At 48.6% G+C, this 13,940-nt stretch overlaps 1 protein-coding gene across 1 annotated transcript in view; it reads left to right on the forward strand.

Moving 5' to 3' along the window:
* The window catches only part of MICALL2 (MICAL-like 2), a gene marked incomplete at its 5' end in the record, with an annotated part of 16,837 nt that extends 3,382 nt beyond the window's left edge, over positions 1–13,455 (forward strand). The window contains 15 exons of the mRNA XM_010290168.1: positions 264–405; positions 2,850–3,010; positions 3,690–3,811; positions 4,200–4,871; positions 5,080–5,255; positions 6,097–6,172; positions 6,490–6,605; positions 7,130–7,276; positions 9,969–10,024; positions 10,528–10,651; positions 11,264–11,354; positions 11,733–11,806; positions 12,137–12,251; positions 13,220–13,266; positions 13,358–13,455. Of these exons, the coding sequence (XP_010288470.1) occupies positions 264–405; positions 2,850–3,010; positions 3,690–3,811; positions 4,200–4,871; positions 5,080–5,255; positions 6,097–6,172; positions 6,490–6,605; positions 7,130–7,276; positions 9,969–10,024; positions 10,528–10,651; positions 11,264–11,354; positions 11,733–11,806; positions 12,137–12,251; positions 13,220–13,266; positions 13,358–13,455 (2,217 nt within the window). The remainder of the gene's footprint in view (positions 1–263; positions 406–2,849; positions 3,011–3,689; positions 3,812–4,199; positions 4,872–5,079; positions 5,256–6,096; positions 6,173–6,489; positions 6,606–7,129; positions 7,277–9,968; positions 10,025–10,527; positions 10,652–11,263; positions 11,355–11,732; positions 11,807–12,136; positions 12,252–13,219; positions 13,267–13,357) is intronic.
* Positions 13,456–13,940: the final 485 nt, after the last annotated feature.

A 13,940-nucleotide genomic window follows, 5' to 3' on the forward strand; every position in this document is an offset into this window, starting at 1 on the left:
TGCAGCGAGCTACGGCCAGCTTGCCAGGCCAGATTTTTGGCTCCCTGCCTGAATTTCTCAACGCAGTGGCTGGAAGCCATGACTCCGTTGGTTCCTGTAACGGCTGTATGATGTAGGAGTTAAACTGGTGCAGCGGTTCCCCAGTAGAGTTATTATTTGAGTGGGGCTGTTTGTAGTGGAGTTTCTTACTTCTCATGAGGAGCAGCTCTGCTGCCTGGGCTGGACAAGACCTCCCTTTTTTTTTTTTCCCCTTCCTTCTCTAGGCATTTCGAGTGGCGGAGGAGGAGCTGGGGATCCCAGCCTTGCTGGATGCAGAGGATATGGTTGCTCTGAGGGTACCAGACAGGCTGAGCATCCTCACCTATGTTTCCCAGTATTATAACTACTTCCATGGACGGTCTCCCAGTAAGTATCATATTCCCTGGAGGGGTGGGAAGGATCAGAGCTTCATTTTGTGCTTTCCCTTACCTGCTAACAAGCTTGGAAAAGCAAAATAGATTGCACAGAGGCATTTTGGTACCAGAACTATTTCAATGGAACATCTGAACACTGTCTTACAGTAGCAGTAGTGGTTTTGGAAGGGCACAGGGCTGTGCCTTGTCTTTAAAACTAGTGCCTTAAAATTTAATATACAATCTAAAATTTCTTACAGTTCAGCCAGACAGTAGCAGTCAAGGTTCCCGCCCTTGATCCCCACCTCAGCTTTCCTTTCTTGAGCATCCCCATTCCTGCCCCAGTCCTTGCCACGCTGGAGGGCTGTTGAGAACACAGAGACTAACAAGTCTGAGCTTGTGTGTCAGTCTGCCAGTGTAACAGCATCCATGGTAGGGCTTGTACAGCACAGCAGTACTCATATAAGGAAGTAGAAGAAAATGACCCCCTTAACTGGCATAATTGTGATAGCAATTCTTTCAAACATAAAACAGGCCACAGAACTGCCAAGGCATTATATTCACCTACTGGAGAGTTTATCTGGGCTCACAGGAACGTTATTGTAGACTTGGTTTATATTTGGCTTTAAGCTCATACAAAATGAAATAATACAATAAACCAATTTCACAGGTTCCCCCAGAGGACACTTTAGAGAGTGGGACATGAATGTCTTATACTAGTTAAGGTGAAATCTAGGTGGAGAAGACAGATATGTATTGAAAAATGTCCTACATCATGGAAAGAAAGAACAGTTCACTCCGAGAGCTACCTTTCTAAACTCTTCCCCCTTTTCCACCTCTTTACACAGTTAAGCATGCTTTTTCTCTCCCTCCACAACCTCTTCCCTCCCTTCTTTTCACTTTTTATTTCTTCTTTTAAAACCATTCTGATTGAAGCCAAATAAATTCCATCATGTTTGTGCCAAGTTGTGGGAATCTGGGTCAGTTAGGGGTCTTTAACCCCTCCCCCCCAGCATCTTGCCTACCACGTCATCAAGCACAGCACATTTTTATACTCTCTAGTGTCCCACAAAACACTCTGGTTGCATTCCTGTTGCTGGGGTGAATGTGTGTCTCTGAAAATGAGCCCAGCCAGGAATGTGCCCTCTGACACCAAGCAAACTCCTAGTACCATCGTCCTGCCCTTCGAATGGGCTCCAGCAGGACCATGAAATAAGCAGGAGGCCAGAGAGGGCCAGCGGCCAATATTTTATTAAGGTCAGGAGTTTACAGAAGAGTAGAGCTGAAGCCACGCATCTTTCTGCTGGGTTTGGGGAATTCAATAAATGGCACAAGTGGGAAGTGAGGGGGCAGCCCGAATCTAAACTGTTTGCTGGGTCGGCTGTGACCAGTCCACTGGTCGCTGCGGTAAAAGAGCCCTGGGTGTTTATTTGGATAGCCAGCTTTCTTGAGAGAAGACTGCTGGGAACTGGGCTTCTTCTCTGCTCCCTGCCCAGACTCTGTATTTACCGAGAAGGGTATCATCTCTTTTCAGATGGGTGGTCATTTAATTGGTCGCTCTTAAAGTGAAGCTGTGGCTCAAATATCCCACAAGGAGCACAGAATAGGAAGTGGCACAAAAATAACATCCCCGTGAGGCAGATGAGGGCTCTTGTCTGTAAAAAATGTGCATGAAGCCTTATTTCCGAGGGAAGGCTCCCTGCACTTCCCAGGACATGGGGAATCATTCCTTGCTTGACTGAAGTGTGTTGGAGATTCTCTCTTCTCTGCTTGTTGTGAATTTAGCAGGTTTCTCTTTCATCTGCAAAGGAAAGAGGATTGGGCATTTGCAGGCTTCTTGGTGGCAAGTCTTGGTTTCCACATCAGCACCACCATGGCACCTCCAAGTCTTTGTCATTGTAGAATTACCCATTTTTAGTGGTCATTTCTCCATTCGACAAACCTGTTTGCTCTGTGAGAGTCCCAGCTTGGATGTGGGGTGGACACCCACAGCAGTAAAGGTTCAGGGTGTGTAAAAAGTCTGGAGCACAGCAACTTGAACAAAGCAAACCCTCTGTGCTTCAGTTCCTTAGCTTAATGCCTAACAGCAGTGCCTGTTTCAGTGGTGATCAATTCCAGACAAACTGTGAGTCAGGTAGAAACTCAAGGTCTTGTTCAGATCATTGATGGATGGTGTTTTGTACTCTTCCACTGTTTTTTTTTTTTTTCATTCCCCTCCGTGGAATTCCCTGAGTAGAAAAAAATCAGCAGTTTCAGCTGAATGTTAGTAAAATTCGCTTGTTGCTTCTTGTCCCTCACTCCACTACAGAACTGCTTGTGAAGGAAGACTGTGTCTCCTTGTATGCTTTGCAAGTTATCCATCAGGCACCTCGGGAGCTTCTTACATTGTAAATTACTTCTAAGCCCTTGAGTTTTCCTTATGTTACCTTAAAATATTCCCTTCTTCCTTTCTTCCAGTTGGAGGCATGGCTGGAATCAAGCGTCCTTCCTCTGAACCTCAGGAGCAGCCTCTGGGGAAGAAAGCTGTTTCAGAGCCTCCTAAGCCAGTGCCACCAAAACTGCCTCCTGCCCACCCCCCAGCCAGAGCTAAGCCAAAAGAAACCTCCCCAGTCACCACAGTAAGAAGTGTGTTTTGGTGTGTTCTTTATACCTTAAATCTGTTTAGTGAGCTAGAATATTAGGCTAGTTCAAGGCTCCTAGTGGTAAGGACTTAGTCTCTACATTTTCTGCTCACTGTGAGGGATTTAATCTAGAGGTCTGGTTACTGCACACGTTCAGGTGGGAGTCACTGGAAAGACATCTGTCAGCTGGGATTCATCTAGAGGTGAATAGGACATGGGTGTCTTAGGACATGACTATGCTGTTCCTAGATCTTGGGGATGAAGATTTTTAGCAGAATGTATTTTTTGGTACAAAATGTTGACTAAATTCTTGGAAACAGTTTCAAAGCGGAGTAGGAATGAAAACAAGTGCGGAAGAAGGGAAGCTCCTCTCTCAAAAGTGTAAGGCCCTTTCCCAGCTAATTCAAATCAGAGACCTTTGCACTTCCAGTTTCTTACAGCCAGACAAAACACCCTGGTCCTCTGGCTTTGTGGGAGAAAATCCCCCTTACTCTAGCCTCCTGAGGGCTGTTTCAGTTCATATGAACAAGGGGTTAGCGGGAGCAGGGATTTTCTGGATATCACTTCTCTGTCCTAGACAACTGGCTGCACATGCTGAACACTCACCCACCTGGGAGATTCATAGCTGTGTGCAGGACCATGGCGCTGCTTGCTCACCCACTGCTTCTCCCCACAGAAAGGGGTCCTGGCAGAGAGTGGGAATATCCTTAGCAGCAGCTGTGGGATCTGTGGGAACCATGTGCACCTGGTGCAGCGCTACTTGGTTGATGGGAAGCTCTATCACAGGAACTGCTTCAGGTACAGCTTTTCAAAGTGGGGGTGCAGGCTTGTGGGTCGCAGTGGGGCAGCCTGGTTTCCTTGGGACTGGGGGGAGAGTGGTGTGAGGCACTCAAGGTGATGGAGGGCATTTTTGTCAGAGTGGAGGGAGCCTGGGCTTCCTCTTGACCTGTGCATAGGGGAAACTTTGCACAGGTCTGTTTTCATCCACACCTTTCCTACTTCAGGCTGTGCTATCAGCAACTCCCGTTTTGGTGTATAAGGAATGTTCACACAGGGTCTGCTCACTGCCAGTGTGGTACCTTCACCCTCCCTGTGCTGACAGTGGAATTGTGCCTCCACTCTCAGCTGTGTGTCAATGGCCTCCCAGTGCTCTGGAGGATGTTCTCTCAGGCTTTTGTATCCACAGGTGCAGGCAGTGTTGGAACGTGCTTCTTCCTGGAAGCTACAAAGCTGGGCCGGAGCCCGGTACCTTCATCTGTACCAGCCACCAGCAGCCAGACAATGTCCAGATCTCTGGTCTCCGCAGCACCGGCAACAAACCTGGGAGTACCCCAGCCCCTACAGCTGCCAGGGCATTCCAGAAAGCAGCAGAACCCAAGAAACTGGAGCAGGTGTTGAAGAAATCCAGCCAGGAAGGCCTTGCTAATTCAACCAAGCCATCTGTTTCGTCTTCTGGAAGCTCTGGCTTCAAAAGTGTAAATACTCCATGGTCCTCTTCAGCTGTAAATAAATCAGATGACTGCAAAGGTACTTCATTAGGGAATAAAACAGATCGCCGTGAAGGTACCCCATCAGAGCCTCTTTGGACAACCTCCACAACAAAAACACAGCAAGCCCGAGAAAATTTTTTTCGGTCATTAGAGTCCTCCAGCAATAAAACCTCTGATGTTAAAAAACAAGTCCCTCCTTCTCCTGGCCCTGGTAAAACTGCCTCTGCCAGAACAACTACTGAGGTCAGTTCAGTGAATACTGAGAAGGATCAGGCACGTAACCATATTATACAGGCTCTGGCTGGATCAAACACCTCTCCAAACAGGCTGGGAGGACTTAATTCCACTGGTTTCTCAGCATCCAGCAGGTACGTATTATTTCTTTTTCCTTTTTTACTCCCAAGATGATCCTTGGGATAAATTGGAGAAGTCCCTGCATCTTTCTTCCTTTACCCTGACTGCTTTTGTGGCTGAGATTTAAAGACATGTAGAGGGATTCATCCAAGTCTTTGGAACAGAGGCCAATAAAAATGTCCGTCCTTTCAAAAAGACTCACTGGGTTGTTCTTTTTTGCAGTGGCAAGTTTTCTCCCACCAGTTCTCAGTGGCAGAGTCCAGCTCCAAAAGCACAGTCCAGCAAAACAGGGTACACAGCACTAAAACAGGAAAAGATTACAGACTCTCTGCCGAAGAGCCAGGCTGCCAGCAAACCTGTTGACTCTGTGCACAAGCCAGAGTCGAAAGGCATCAAAGGTGAGGATGACTGATTCACAGACAGCTTTGCCTGCACACAGCATGCCAACTTCATGCCTTTCTCTTGGACCAGTACAATGAATGTGTCAGTGACGCCTGTACTTTCTGTCTGTACCACCACATAAGGGTTTTCTGAGTTCTGGGGTTCAACACACCTCCTTTTGTCCCTGTGCAATTGCTCCCTCTAGCATGGTGAATTTTTCTTCTCTGAGGATCACCAGGTATTTGAAGTTGTACTAGCTGTCATCGAATGTTGGGATTGTGGTGGCTTTCAGAGGGTTAGGTAGACTTACCCAGGTGGGAGACCTTGCCAGCACTCCAGGATGATTTCATGATTGCGGTTGGGGCTCATCCAGCCTCCTTGTCTGTTTTGAACCAAGCTTCCACCATGGTGACTAAGCAGTAGGCTGAGGGATGATGTTCTGGAGGTACCCAGATGGCCTGTCTTTTTTTTGGGCCAGAAGCAGTATCTGTCTGCAGTTTGCTGTGAACTTGTGGGTGTTTTGTCTCCCCCGCTTCCTGCGACATCCTTTGGTCTCTGAGCTGTTTGTGTTATGTTGATTTCGAACATGCCTGTTCATTTACACCATGGCTGTGTTTTGATAGCTCTGTAGGGTTTAAAGCATTTAAGCCAAAAGGGGCAAAATGCCACCAAGGTTATTTACTATCTATGTGAATCTGTGCATGTTTAACTTGTTGAACTGGTGCTGGTTTGCTTCAGTAACATCACAGTATCTACGCCAGTGCATGGCTTATCTCCCAAGATCCTCCTTTGTGACACAAATCTGGCTTGTTTCTTTTTATTGGCTCTGATATTATCTCGCTATGTCCTTTCTTTTAGGAAGCATGAGTGTTGGTGAACACAATTCTGAGAGCCCAGCAGAGTGGAGATCTCGGTTGAAGCCTGTAGCCAGCAAGTGAGTATCTTGGAGCCGATGGGTCTCTGTGACAAGTGAATGAGGATGTCCATGTCTGCAGCTGTGTTTGTTGCTGCAGGTCTGTGTGCACATGGGAGGAAAGACCTCCTGTGTTTTAATGCTTCTGTTTTCAACAATTTGATGGAGAGGCAAAGGCTTTAATTTCTGGGGAGGGAAAGTGTATTTCAAATTGCTGGATTCTGATTAAAAAAAGTTTGACCATCCCTGAGGGACATCCAGCCCAGGATGTCCAGAACACTTCTGTGGACCATTCTGCGAGAGGGATGGTTTCCTACCTTTGTCTGTCTTCTTTCCAGAGACCAAGGTGGCTCTAAGAAACCTACTGATAACTCCCAGGTGGGAACAGGGAGCCCAGCACACAAGGAGACAAAGCCAAGTCCATTAGTTGTCCCATCAGCAAAGCAGGACTCTGGTATGGAGGATATAAGCTTTGCTTTCATTTTGCTGGTCAGGCAGGGGAATGGGTATTAGTGCTGCAAGGCACATGTAAGGAACATGTTGGTGGAGATTGTGCCTTGCTTTCAGGGGTTTTTGTTCTCTGCACCTGCTTTGGCCCTGTGGTGCCTTTTTTTGGAGAGCTGTCCTTCCCCAAGGAGAGGGACTCAGTCTTCACAGGATGCCCTTCTTCTGCAAGATAGCTAGCAAGATTTCGCTTACTTTCTTTTGCATAAATGTGTAATTGTGAAAAATCTTGGTGATGGTTCCCAACCATTTATTCTTCTCCTCCACTCTTCTCTCATACTCTGGCCGTGTAATCGGTGGTTTCTCCCTGTTTCCTTTGGGCTTGCACCCTTCGCTATTGTCAAGAAGGGAGAACTAGGACTAGAAATGAAGGTGGCTAGTGGTGAGTGCCAGAGATGCTGGGCAATAGAGGGATTTTTATGAGATGAGGGTTGAAACTTCTTACCCAAAACATGTCTGTGCTTCTTAATCCAGCTTCATCTGGTGGATTCATGAAGAAGAAGCTGATCCCCAGCTCAGATCTTATCAGGAGCTGTCAGAATTCAAAGCAAGGCTGGGAAGACCCTGGGGGCTCTGCCAAGAAGGAGGACGAGGGCAACCAGTTGAAGAGCACCACCACATGTAAGGTCTCTTCTGCTTGCTTAAAGGCATTCTCTCCTCTGCACTGCCAGTAGACAGCCTGAGCCGTCATTATGGGAGATGTGTCCCCAAGTTTTCTGTGGCCAAGCCTGTCATGGGGGAAAAATCTGTGTCATTATTTTTTATTAGCCAGCTTGACCTAAGCAGGAACCAGCCAGGCCAGAGAATTCAGTGGGAAGGGAAGAAACTAAAATAGGAATTTGTCAAGGTCACTACCCTGTCATTCTTTAGTCTCAAAGCTATGAAGAGGACCATCTCCTAATTCAGGGAACTGGGATCCTAGCTGATGTCTCTGTTCTGCTCCAGTTGAGTGGCTTTGGGAAATTAAAGGAATGCAGAGAACTGTCAGGCAGAGACTCCAGCTGGCAGGACCCATGTTAGCAGCAGCCAAGGCTGCTGCTTTTTGGACTTTCAAAGATGTCCTGACGAGTTCTGACGAGTTTGTCCCTACCCTTAATCCAGTTTCTTACTCCTGTCTGTTCAACCACAGCTTTACCATGTACCTCTCCTCTTCTGCCCAGTTGTCCTTGGTCCTACATATCCCACCACAAACTGAAATTTCATGGAACTAACCTGATGTTTGCTGCTGTCCTGTTTGCTCGTCTTGTTTGTTCTCCCCTTTCCTTACCCCATCTGGCTCTGTCTTATCTGTTTGGACTAGAAGGGCCTCACGGCAGGGCTCAGCTCTGACTCTGATGTTTGTCTCGGAGCAAGCAGGATGGGTCCCAATGGCTTGGTGGCCTCATGCTTTAGTATTTGTTAGCTGGTTCCAGCATTGTCCTTAGCCTGCACCTCTGACAGCTACGAGGCATTCACTCCAATTGTTTTGTCTGTTTTAAAAGTTTAGCATGCTTCCACTGCCATCATTTTCCCAAAACTTGGAAGTGAGCTATTAAGATAAGGGAGGCAGGTCTTACATCCCGGCTTTCTAAAGCTTAATGATTGTCGTTGGGGAGTGCCTGCTATGGGCAACTTTCCCAGCAGTCTTCCCCCATTTTTCACGTGTGTGCAAGTCTGCCATCTGAAAGGCAGCGGTCTTGCTTGGCACTTGCTTGGCAGCCCGTGGATTAAGGACAGACTTGTTGCTCCTCTGTATAGGTCTTTACCTCAGAACTCAGAGAGATTCTGTGAACAGTCAGCTACCGTTCCTGCCCTTAATCCTGTGTGTTGCATGGGGCTGTGGATGGTGAGCATTTCTGTAGATCATGCATTTTCTTTGGCGTAGGTAGTGTTTTCTGTTGAGAAAGGAGAGTCCAGCATTTTCTTGCCAACTGTCCTACTTCCAGTTTGCCGGCAAGCAGCCAATCCATCCTGTGTCTGTCAAGACAGAACTTGGGGATATCAGACCCTGAGCTGATGAGAAGAGTTTATTTTACTAGCGGTTCCCCTCCAGTGCCCTTGGTCTTCTCATGATCAGTGGTGCAGCTTTCTGCCTTGGTCAGAGGTACTGCAGAGATTACTCAGAAGGAGCCTGGAGATGCAGAGCTGAGCTGGGAGAGGGAGGTGTTGCTCAGGCAGTAGCAGCAGACTGCTCATGGCAGGCCAGGTCTCTCTTGGAGGAACCTTTAAGAGAACTGTGAGTCGCAGGTCGTGTACAGGGCAGCAAACCACCAGCATCCAGAGGGAAGAGTATCCTGACAGCAATGCAGGGACAACACAGCTGACTGCTGCATCCACATCTTCCACTTTTGCAGTCTTCCTAGAAAACACAAGAAAGCAAGGGCTGGACAACTGGAGAGCTGTCCTTGAGCTCTTCCTTGAGTCAGGACCAATTGCCAGAGACTCTCATGAGGCTCCCCTAGTCTGTCTGTCCTGTTTTTCTCCTTGTGTGTGCTGAGCCTGCACTGCCGCTGCCTTTCTTACAGCTCTTTTGATACTAGTTTTGCTTCCTTATCACATCATCCACATACGCCTCTGTTCTCTCTCTGTGGTAATTATCCAGCCCAGCCCCATGGGTATCCAAATACCTCACACTCTTCTGTAGTTATTCTTGCAGCACAGTTGGGCAGAGGAAGCTGAGGCACAGTGGAACAAATACACATTGCTTAAGGATTGATTTTAATAGGTGTCCAGGGCCTAAATAATGCTGTGTAGTAGGGCCTAAGGGACTTCTCACCTACGAAATGTTTTGTGGAAGGAATTGAACCTTAGTTTCTCGAGACCTATGCTAAGGTCCCCTAGACCATCTTTGTTTCATCAGTATTTACTGATACTTCTTTGTACAAGAGCACCAAAGGGGCATTTTAAAGTATATCTTGGTGTTTCCTGTGACAGTAACCCAATGTTTCTGTTCTATCCTTCAGAAATTTAATAAGGAGTGGCTTTTGCCACAATAAATATCTTTGCATTTTAACATGATAGTGAATGAACATGGAAGTCAATATTCTCGGGTGCAAGGTCCCAAGTCACACCTGAGTTAGGTGACTGCCTATGCCCCAGAGATGAAAGCAGCGCCCTGTGACCGGAGGGTATCTGAGTGTCCAGCCACGAGCAGTAAATCAGGCTGTGCTGATTCCTGCAGACATCTCTCACCTCAGTCTAGCATGCCAATGCATGTGTGTCATCAGTGCCCTCTGTTTAGTGGCAGGGACCTGTTGTGCTCTTTCTGGTGGTGTAGGCACTGTCCCACACAACAAAATTATTTAAAGCTCTTTGGGTTTTTTCCTCCTTCTAGTTAAACCCTCTGTTCCAAAAAGCATCCAGAGCCCTGAAGCAGTGTCCCCAACCAAGGTATGGCTGGAAACCGGGTGTAAGGGAAACAGGCTGGGGTTGTTGAGTACCCTGCTGGAGTGCTTGCCCAGATATATCTTAGTTTGTCTTATCGGGAGGGTTTATCTGAATTCCCAGGGAAAGGGTGAAAGGCTGTGAGGCAGAGACAAGATGGAGAGACTGCTGGTTGTCTCCCACGCAGGGGGACAATAGAAGCTGGAATAAGACAGAGCCAAACAAAATTCTGGTAGATATTGTATCCAGCAACAAAGGAGGGGGAATGTCTGTGGATTGACGAGTGTGGGTAGATGTTATCACTCGCAGCAAATGTATTACAGCACTGTTAACACTGCAGTGGCCACTGTTCTGTTATGAGCCGCCAGCTCTGCATCTCTGGGGACTTGGCCCTTTCAGGGCATGGCTCTGCAGTTGGGCTTCTTACGTCACTTCTCACCTCTGTTGGGGCTGTGACCTCAGCAGGTGAGGGCAGTGAGCTGTATTTGGTCCTACATTTGTCTTCCTAGCTGCATCCAGACTACCTCCCCGAGGAGGAAATCCAGAAGAAGGTGTGTGACATCGAGAAGCAGCTGGATGAGCTGGAATTGAAAGGAGTGGATCTGGAGAAGCAGCTGCGTGGCTGCGAAGGAGGTAAAGGAGACCGGGGGCCAGCTCTGTTGCAGTGGGGAGATGTGAGACTCATGTCCGACCCTTGGGCATTCTTGGCTCCATTTGTAGGAGCTCACGCTACATCTGAGACACCAGGTTGCCAGAGTTACCTGGTGTAGCAAGATAAAGCGCTGGGAATTTTAAACCTTCTGTGGCTGTTTCCTAGCTTATTGTTTGACCAAGGTCTTGTGTTTATTTGGCTGAAGATCAGGGAGTTTGGGGAGTGGAAGGCTGCTATTGATCTGGCTTTTGGATCCGAAGCCAGACTGGCCATCATGGCTGGCTCTAATTTCACAGGGCTTAGCGAGTTCATTCAGAATGGTAGAGTTGGGCCGGCCCCATGGAAGATGAGCTGGTACTCTGTGGCAGAGTATCTGTGAGCAGCTTCCTTGAATCTGCAAGGAGTGCTGCAAGGAGTGATCTGCATCCTTTCCCTTGTACCCAGGAGTACCAAAGATGAGCTGTTTTCACTTGAGGTTAGCTATGGCTAATATAAGTTATCCGAGGCCCTCCCTCAAGTGACTGTGTGTTTAAGCCAGGGAGACGGAACTGATGCAGCTGCTGAAGGAGTCTTGGCCTTTGTCTCCTTTGCAGATGAGTCTGAGGATGCCCTCATGGTGGATTGGTTCAAACTGATCCATGAGAAACAGCTGCTGCTCAGACAGGAATCAGAGCTGATGTACAAGTAAGTACAACCGGAAATTCACCTGTCTGCTTGTGCACTTCACCTGTGAGCAGTAAGCAGGGAAGGATAGGGAATGTGGCAGCCCAAAAAATAATGTTCCAGTTGGTGGGATGAGGGAGGGCTTCAGAATGTCTCTGGGAGAACTGCCAGCATCCTGATGTATTAGCTGATGGGCCTTTGAGCACTGATGACCACCCAGGGTCTGTGATGAGTTTGTGGGGAGGGAAACCTTACAGGTACGTTGGAGGAAGATTTCCCTTGACCCACCCATACCGAGGTGGTCAGCAATGCAGAGATGAGGCTTTAACATGGTATGAGAAGGGTCCAGCCCTGAGGCATGGAGGGGCAGTAACTCATCACTTCTATGATTCCTTTCAGGATGAAACAGCAGAAGCTGGAGGAGCAGCAGTGGAACATTGAGACAGAACTGCGACACCTTATGAGCAAGCCAGGTAAGGACCAGCTGCACTGAGAGTCCTGCTGGCCCCTGGCTGTGTGGAGCCCTCTGCTCTGCATGTCAGACCTGGGATGTCCTTCAGATCTGAATGACACCGCCAGGGATTGAAGTTTCACTGTGGGGTATCTCCTGACTGTGCTGTCGAGCTGCCTGTAACATCCAACCCACCTGTGCTTTCTGAGGGGATGTAAGATGTGCCCCTGAGCATGAGGATAATAAAATTTGGGTCTGTGAGAGGGACTTGGTGGAGCAGGGTGGAGGCAGGAGCCACAGCAGGGGGGTACACACCTGTAGCTGTGAGATGGGCTGCCCTTGTCTTGTGCAGAGGAACTGAAGACGCCCAGGGAGAAGGATCGAGAGAAGGAGCTGCTGGAGTCATACCTAAACACGGTCAATGATCGGAATAATATTGTGGAGTGCCTGGATGAGGACAGACTCAGGTGAGGGCCCTCAGATGGTGGGAGATGAGCCAACATCAGGGATGATTTCCGTTGTACTTCTGCTGCTGCCCAGGCTGTAGGTGTGGATGTATGGCTGTAATCCGGACTTCTGCTCTATGAGAGGTGGATGGTGACCTGTCACCAACTATCTTGTCCTAAATGCTGCTGCTATTGCTTTCTTGGCAGCTGTTGGAAACAGATCAGGATCACAGCAATGTTCAGTTCTCTCTCAAGCTAAAGGTGCCCTGAGGAACAAGGGCTGTGAAAGTGTAGAAGGCAGGGGGAAGAGAGGGAGAGGCTGGAGATGGGGAGGATGGAGGCAGCGTGGGAGCTGCAGGAGGACTCTGGGAACATGAAGCTGGGCATGTGTTCATCTGCTGCAGCAAGTGAAAGAAAATTGTAGCCGAGAGTTGGATCTTCCCCAAGTTCAAAGTCTGCTGTGTCAAGTAGCTGGATTTTTGCCTCCTGTTGCTGAGAGCAGCCTCTGTTTCTTGACCTCAGGGCACCAACTCCAGCTCGAGGATTCTAGTAATGCCCAGGCTTTTGGCTCTGGCCTTGCCCAGGCCCAAGGACATAGCAGTGTTTGTCCCCGATTGTGGTGAGCACCTCTGCAGCAGCCCAGGCTACTGGTGTCTCAACCTTGATTCATCTCCTCGGGTGTGGTGGTGTCTCACAATTCAGTGAACTCAAATGATTCATAGGCCAGCTGGGGGAAGGGCGTCCCTGCTGCAGTGCTGGACTGGCACGGTCTGGAAATCCCCCCACAGGCTCTTGCTTTCAAGGGAACCAGATGCAATTTGCTAATGTCTAGGGCTTTTTTGCTTTGTTTTTTTTTTTCACCTGGACCCTTCTCAGCGTTGGTCATTTCTGACTGGGGGAATAACAGCAGTCTTTGCATAGTTTTCAGTGTCTACCACCTTGTCGTGAAACACAGCAAAGTTTTCTAATGCCGTGCTGTTCCATTACAGAGAGCAAGAGGAGGACCAGATGTTGGCAGACATGATCCAGAGGTTGGGTAAGGGCCCTTTCTACTTTTTTGGAGAAGCACTGGGTGGCACTGTGGATGTGGGTCTCAACCTGCTCTGTGTCTGCTCCCTCTCCTGCAGATGGATCTCTCGAGAGCCAAGAGCCTGAGAAGAAGAAGAACAAGTTCCGCTTGTCCAAAATATGGAAGCAGAAAAATAAGAGTAAAGTGCAGGAGTGATGCTTCCCCTGCCCAGCCCCTCAGATCTCTGAGATGGAGACTGCAGGTTTGCAGACCAAAGGGACACTGTGAATCCCCTCTGGCCTTGGCATGGGGCCCAAGGACACCTTTCCCAGAAGATCAGCTTCTAAGACTGTTTTCCTTCCTTTGGATCCAGCTCAAGAGCTGCCTTGCTGGCAGCTCAGGAGGGCAGAGCTCAATTTGCCCATCTGCTGCTTGGGTCATTACAGTCCTGAATGCAGGAGCGTGGCACTGCATGTCGCCCCACAGTGCCCCACTCATGCCAGCCAGGGCTGTGCCGAGGATGCTGCGCTTAGACAAGCAAAACAGCAGCTTTCCCTTCCTCCTTCTCTGCGTTTGCTGTGGCCCTTTGGCCAGGATAGAGACACAGAGAGGGAGGTGCTATGGGGCATGAGAAATTGAGGGCCTCCCCCTTGTTACGCCAGTGCAAACTGGAGCTGTGGGCTCTACAGCCAGGGCAGGCA

Source organism: Phaethon lepturus, unplaced genomic scaffold (genome assembly GCF_000687285.1).
Source record: "Phaethon lepturus isolate BGI_N335 unplaced genomic scaffold, ASM68728v1 scaffold40586, whole genome shotgun sequence".
NCBI classification, from domain to species: domain Eukaryota; kingdom Metazoa; phylum Chordata; class Aves; order Phaethontiformes; family Phaethontidae; genus Phaethon; species Phaethon lepturus.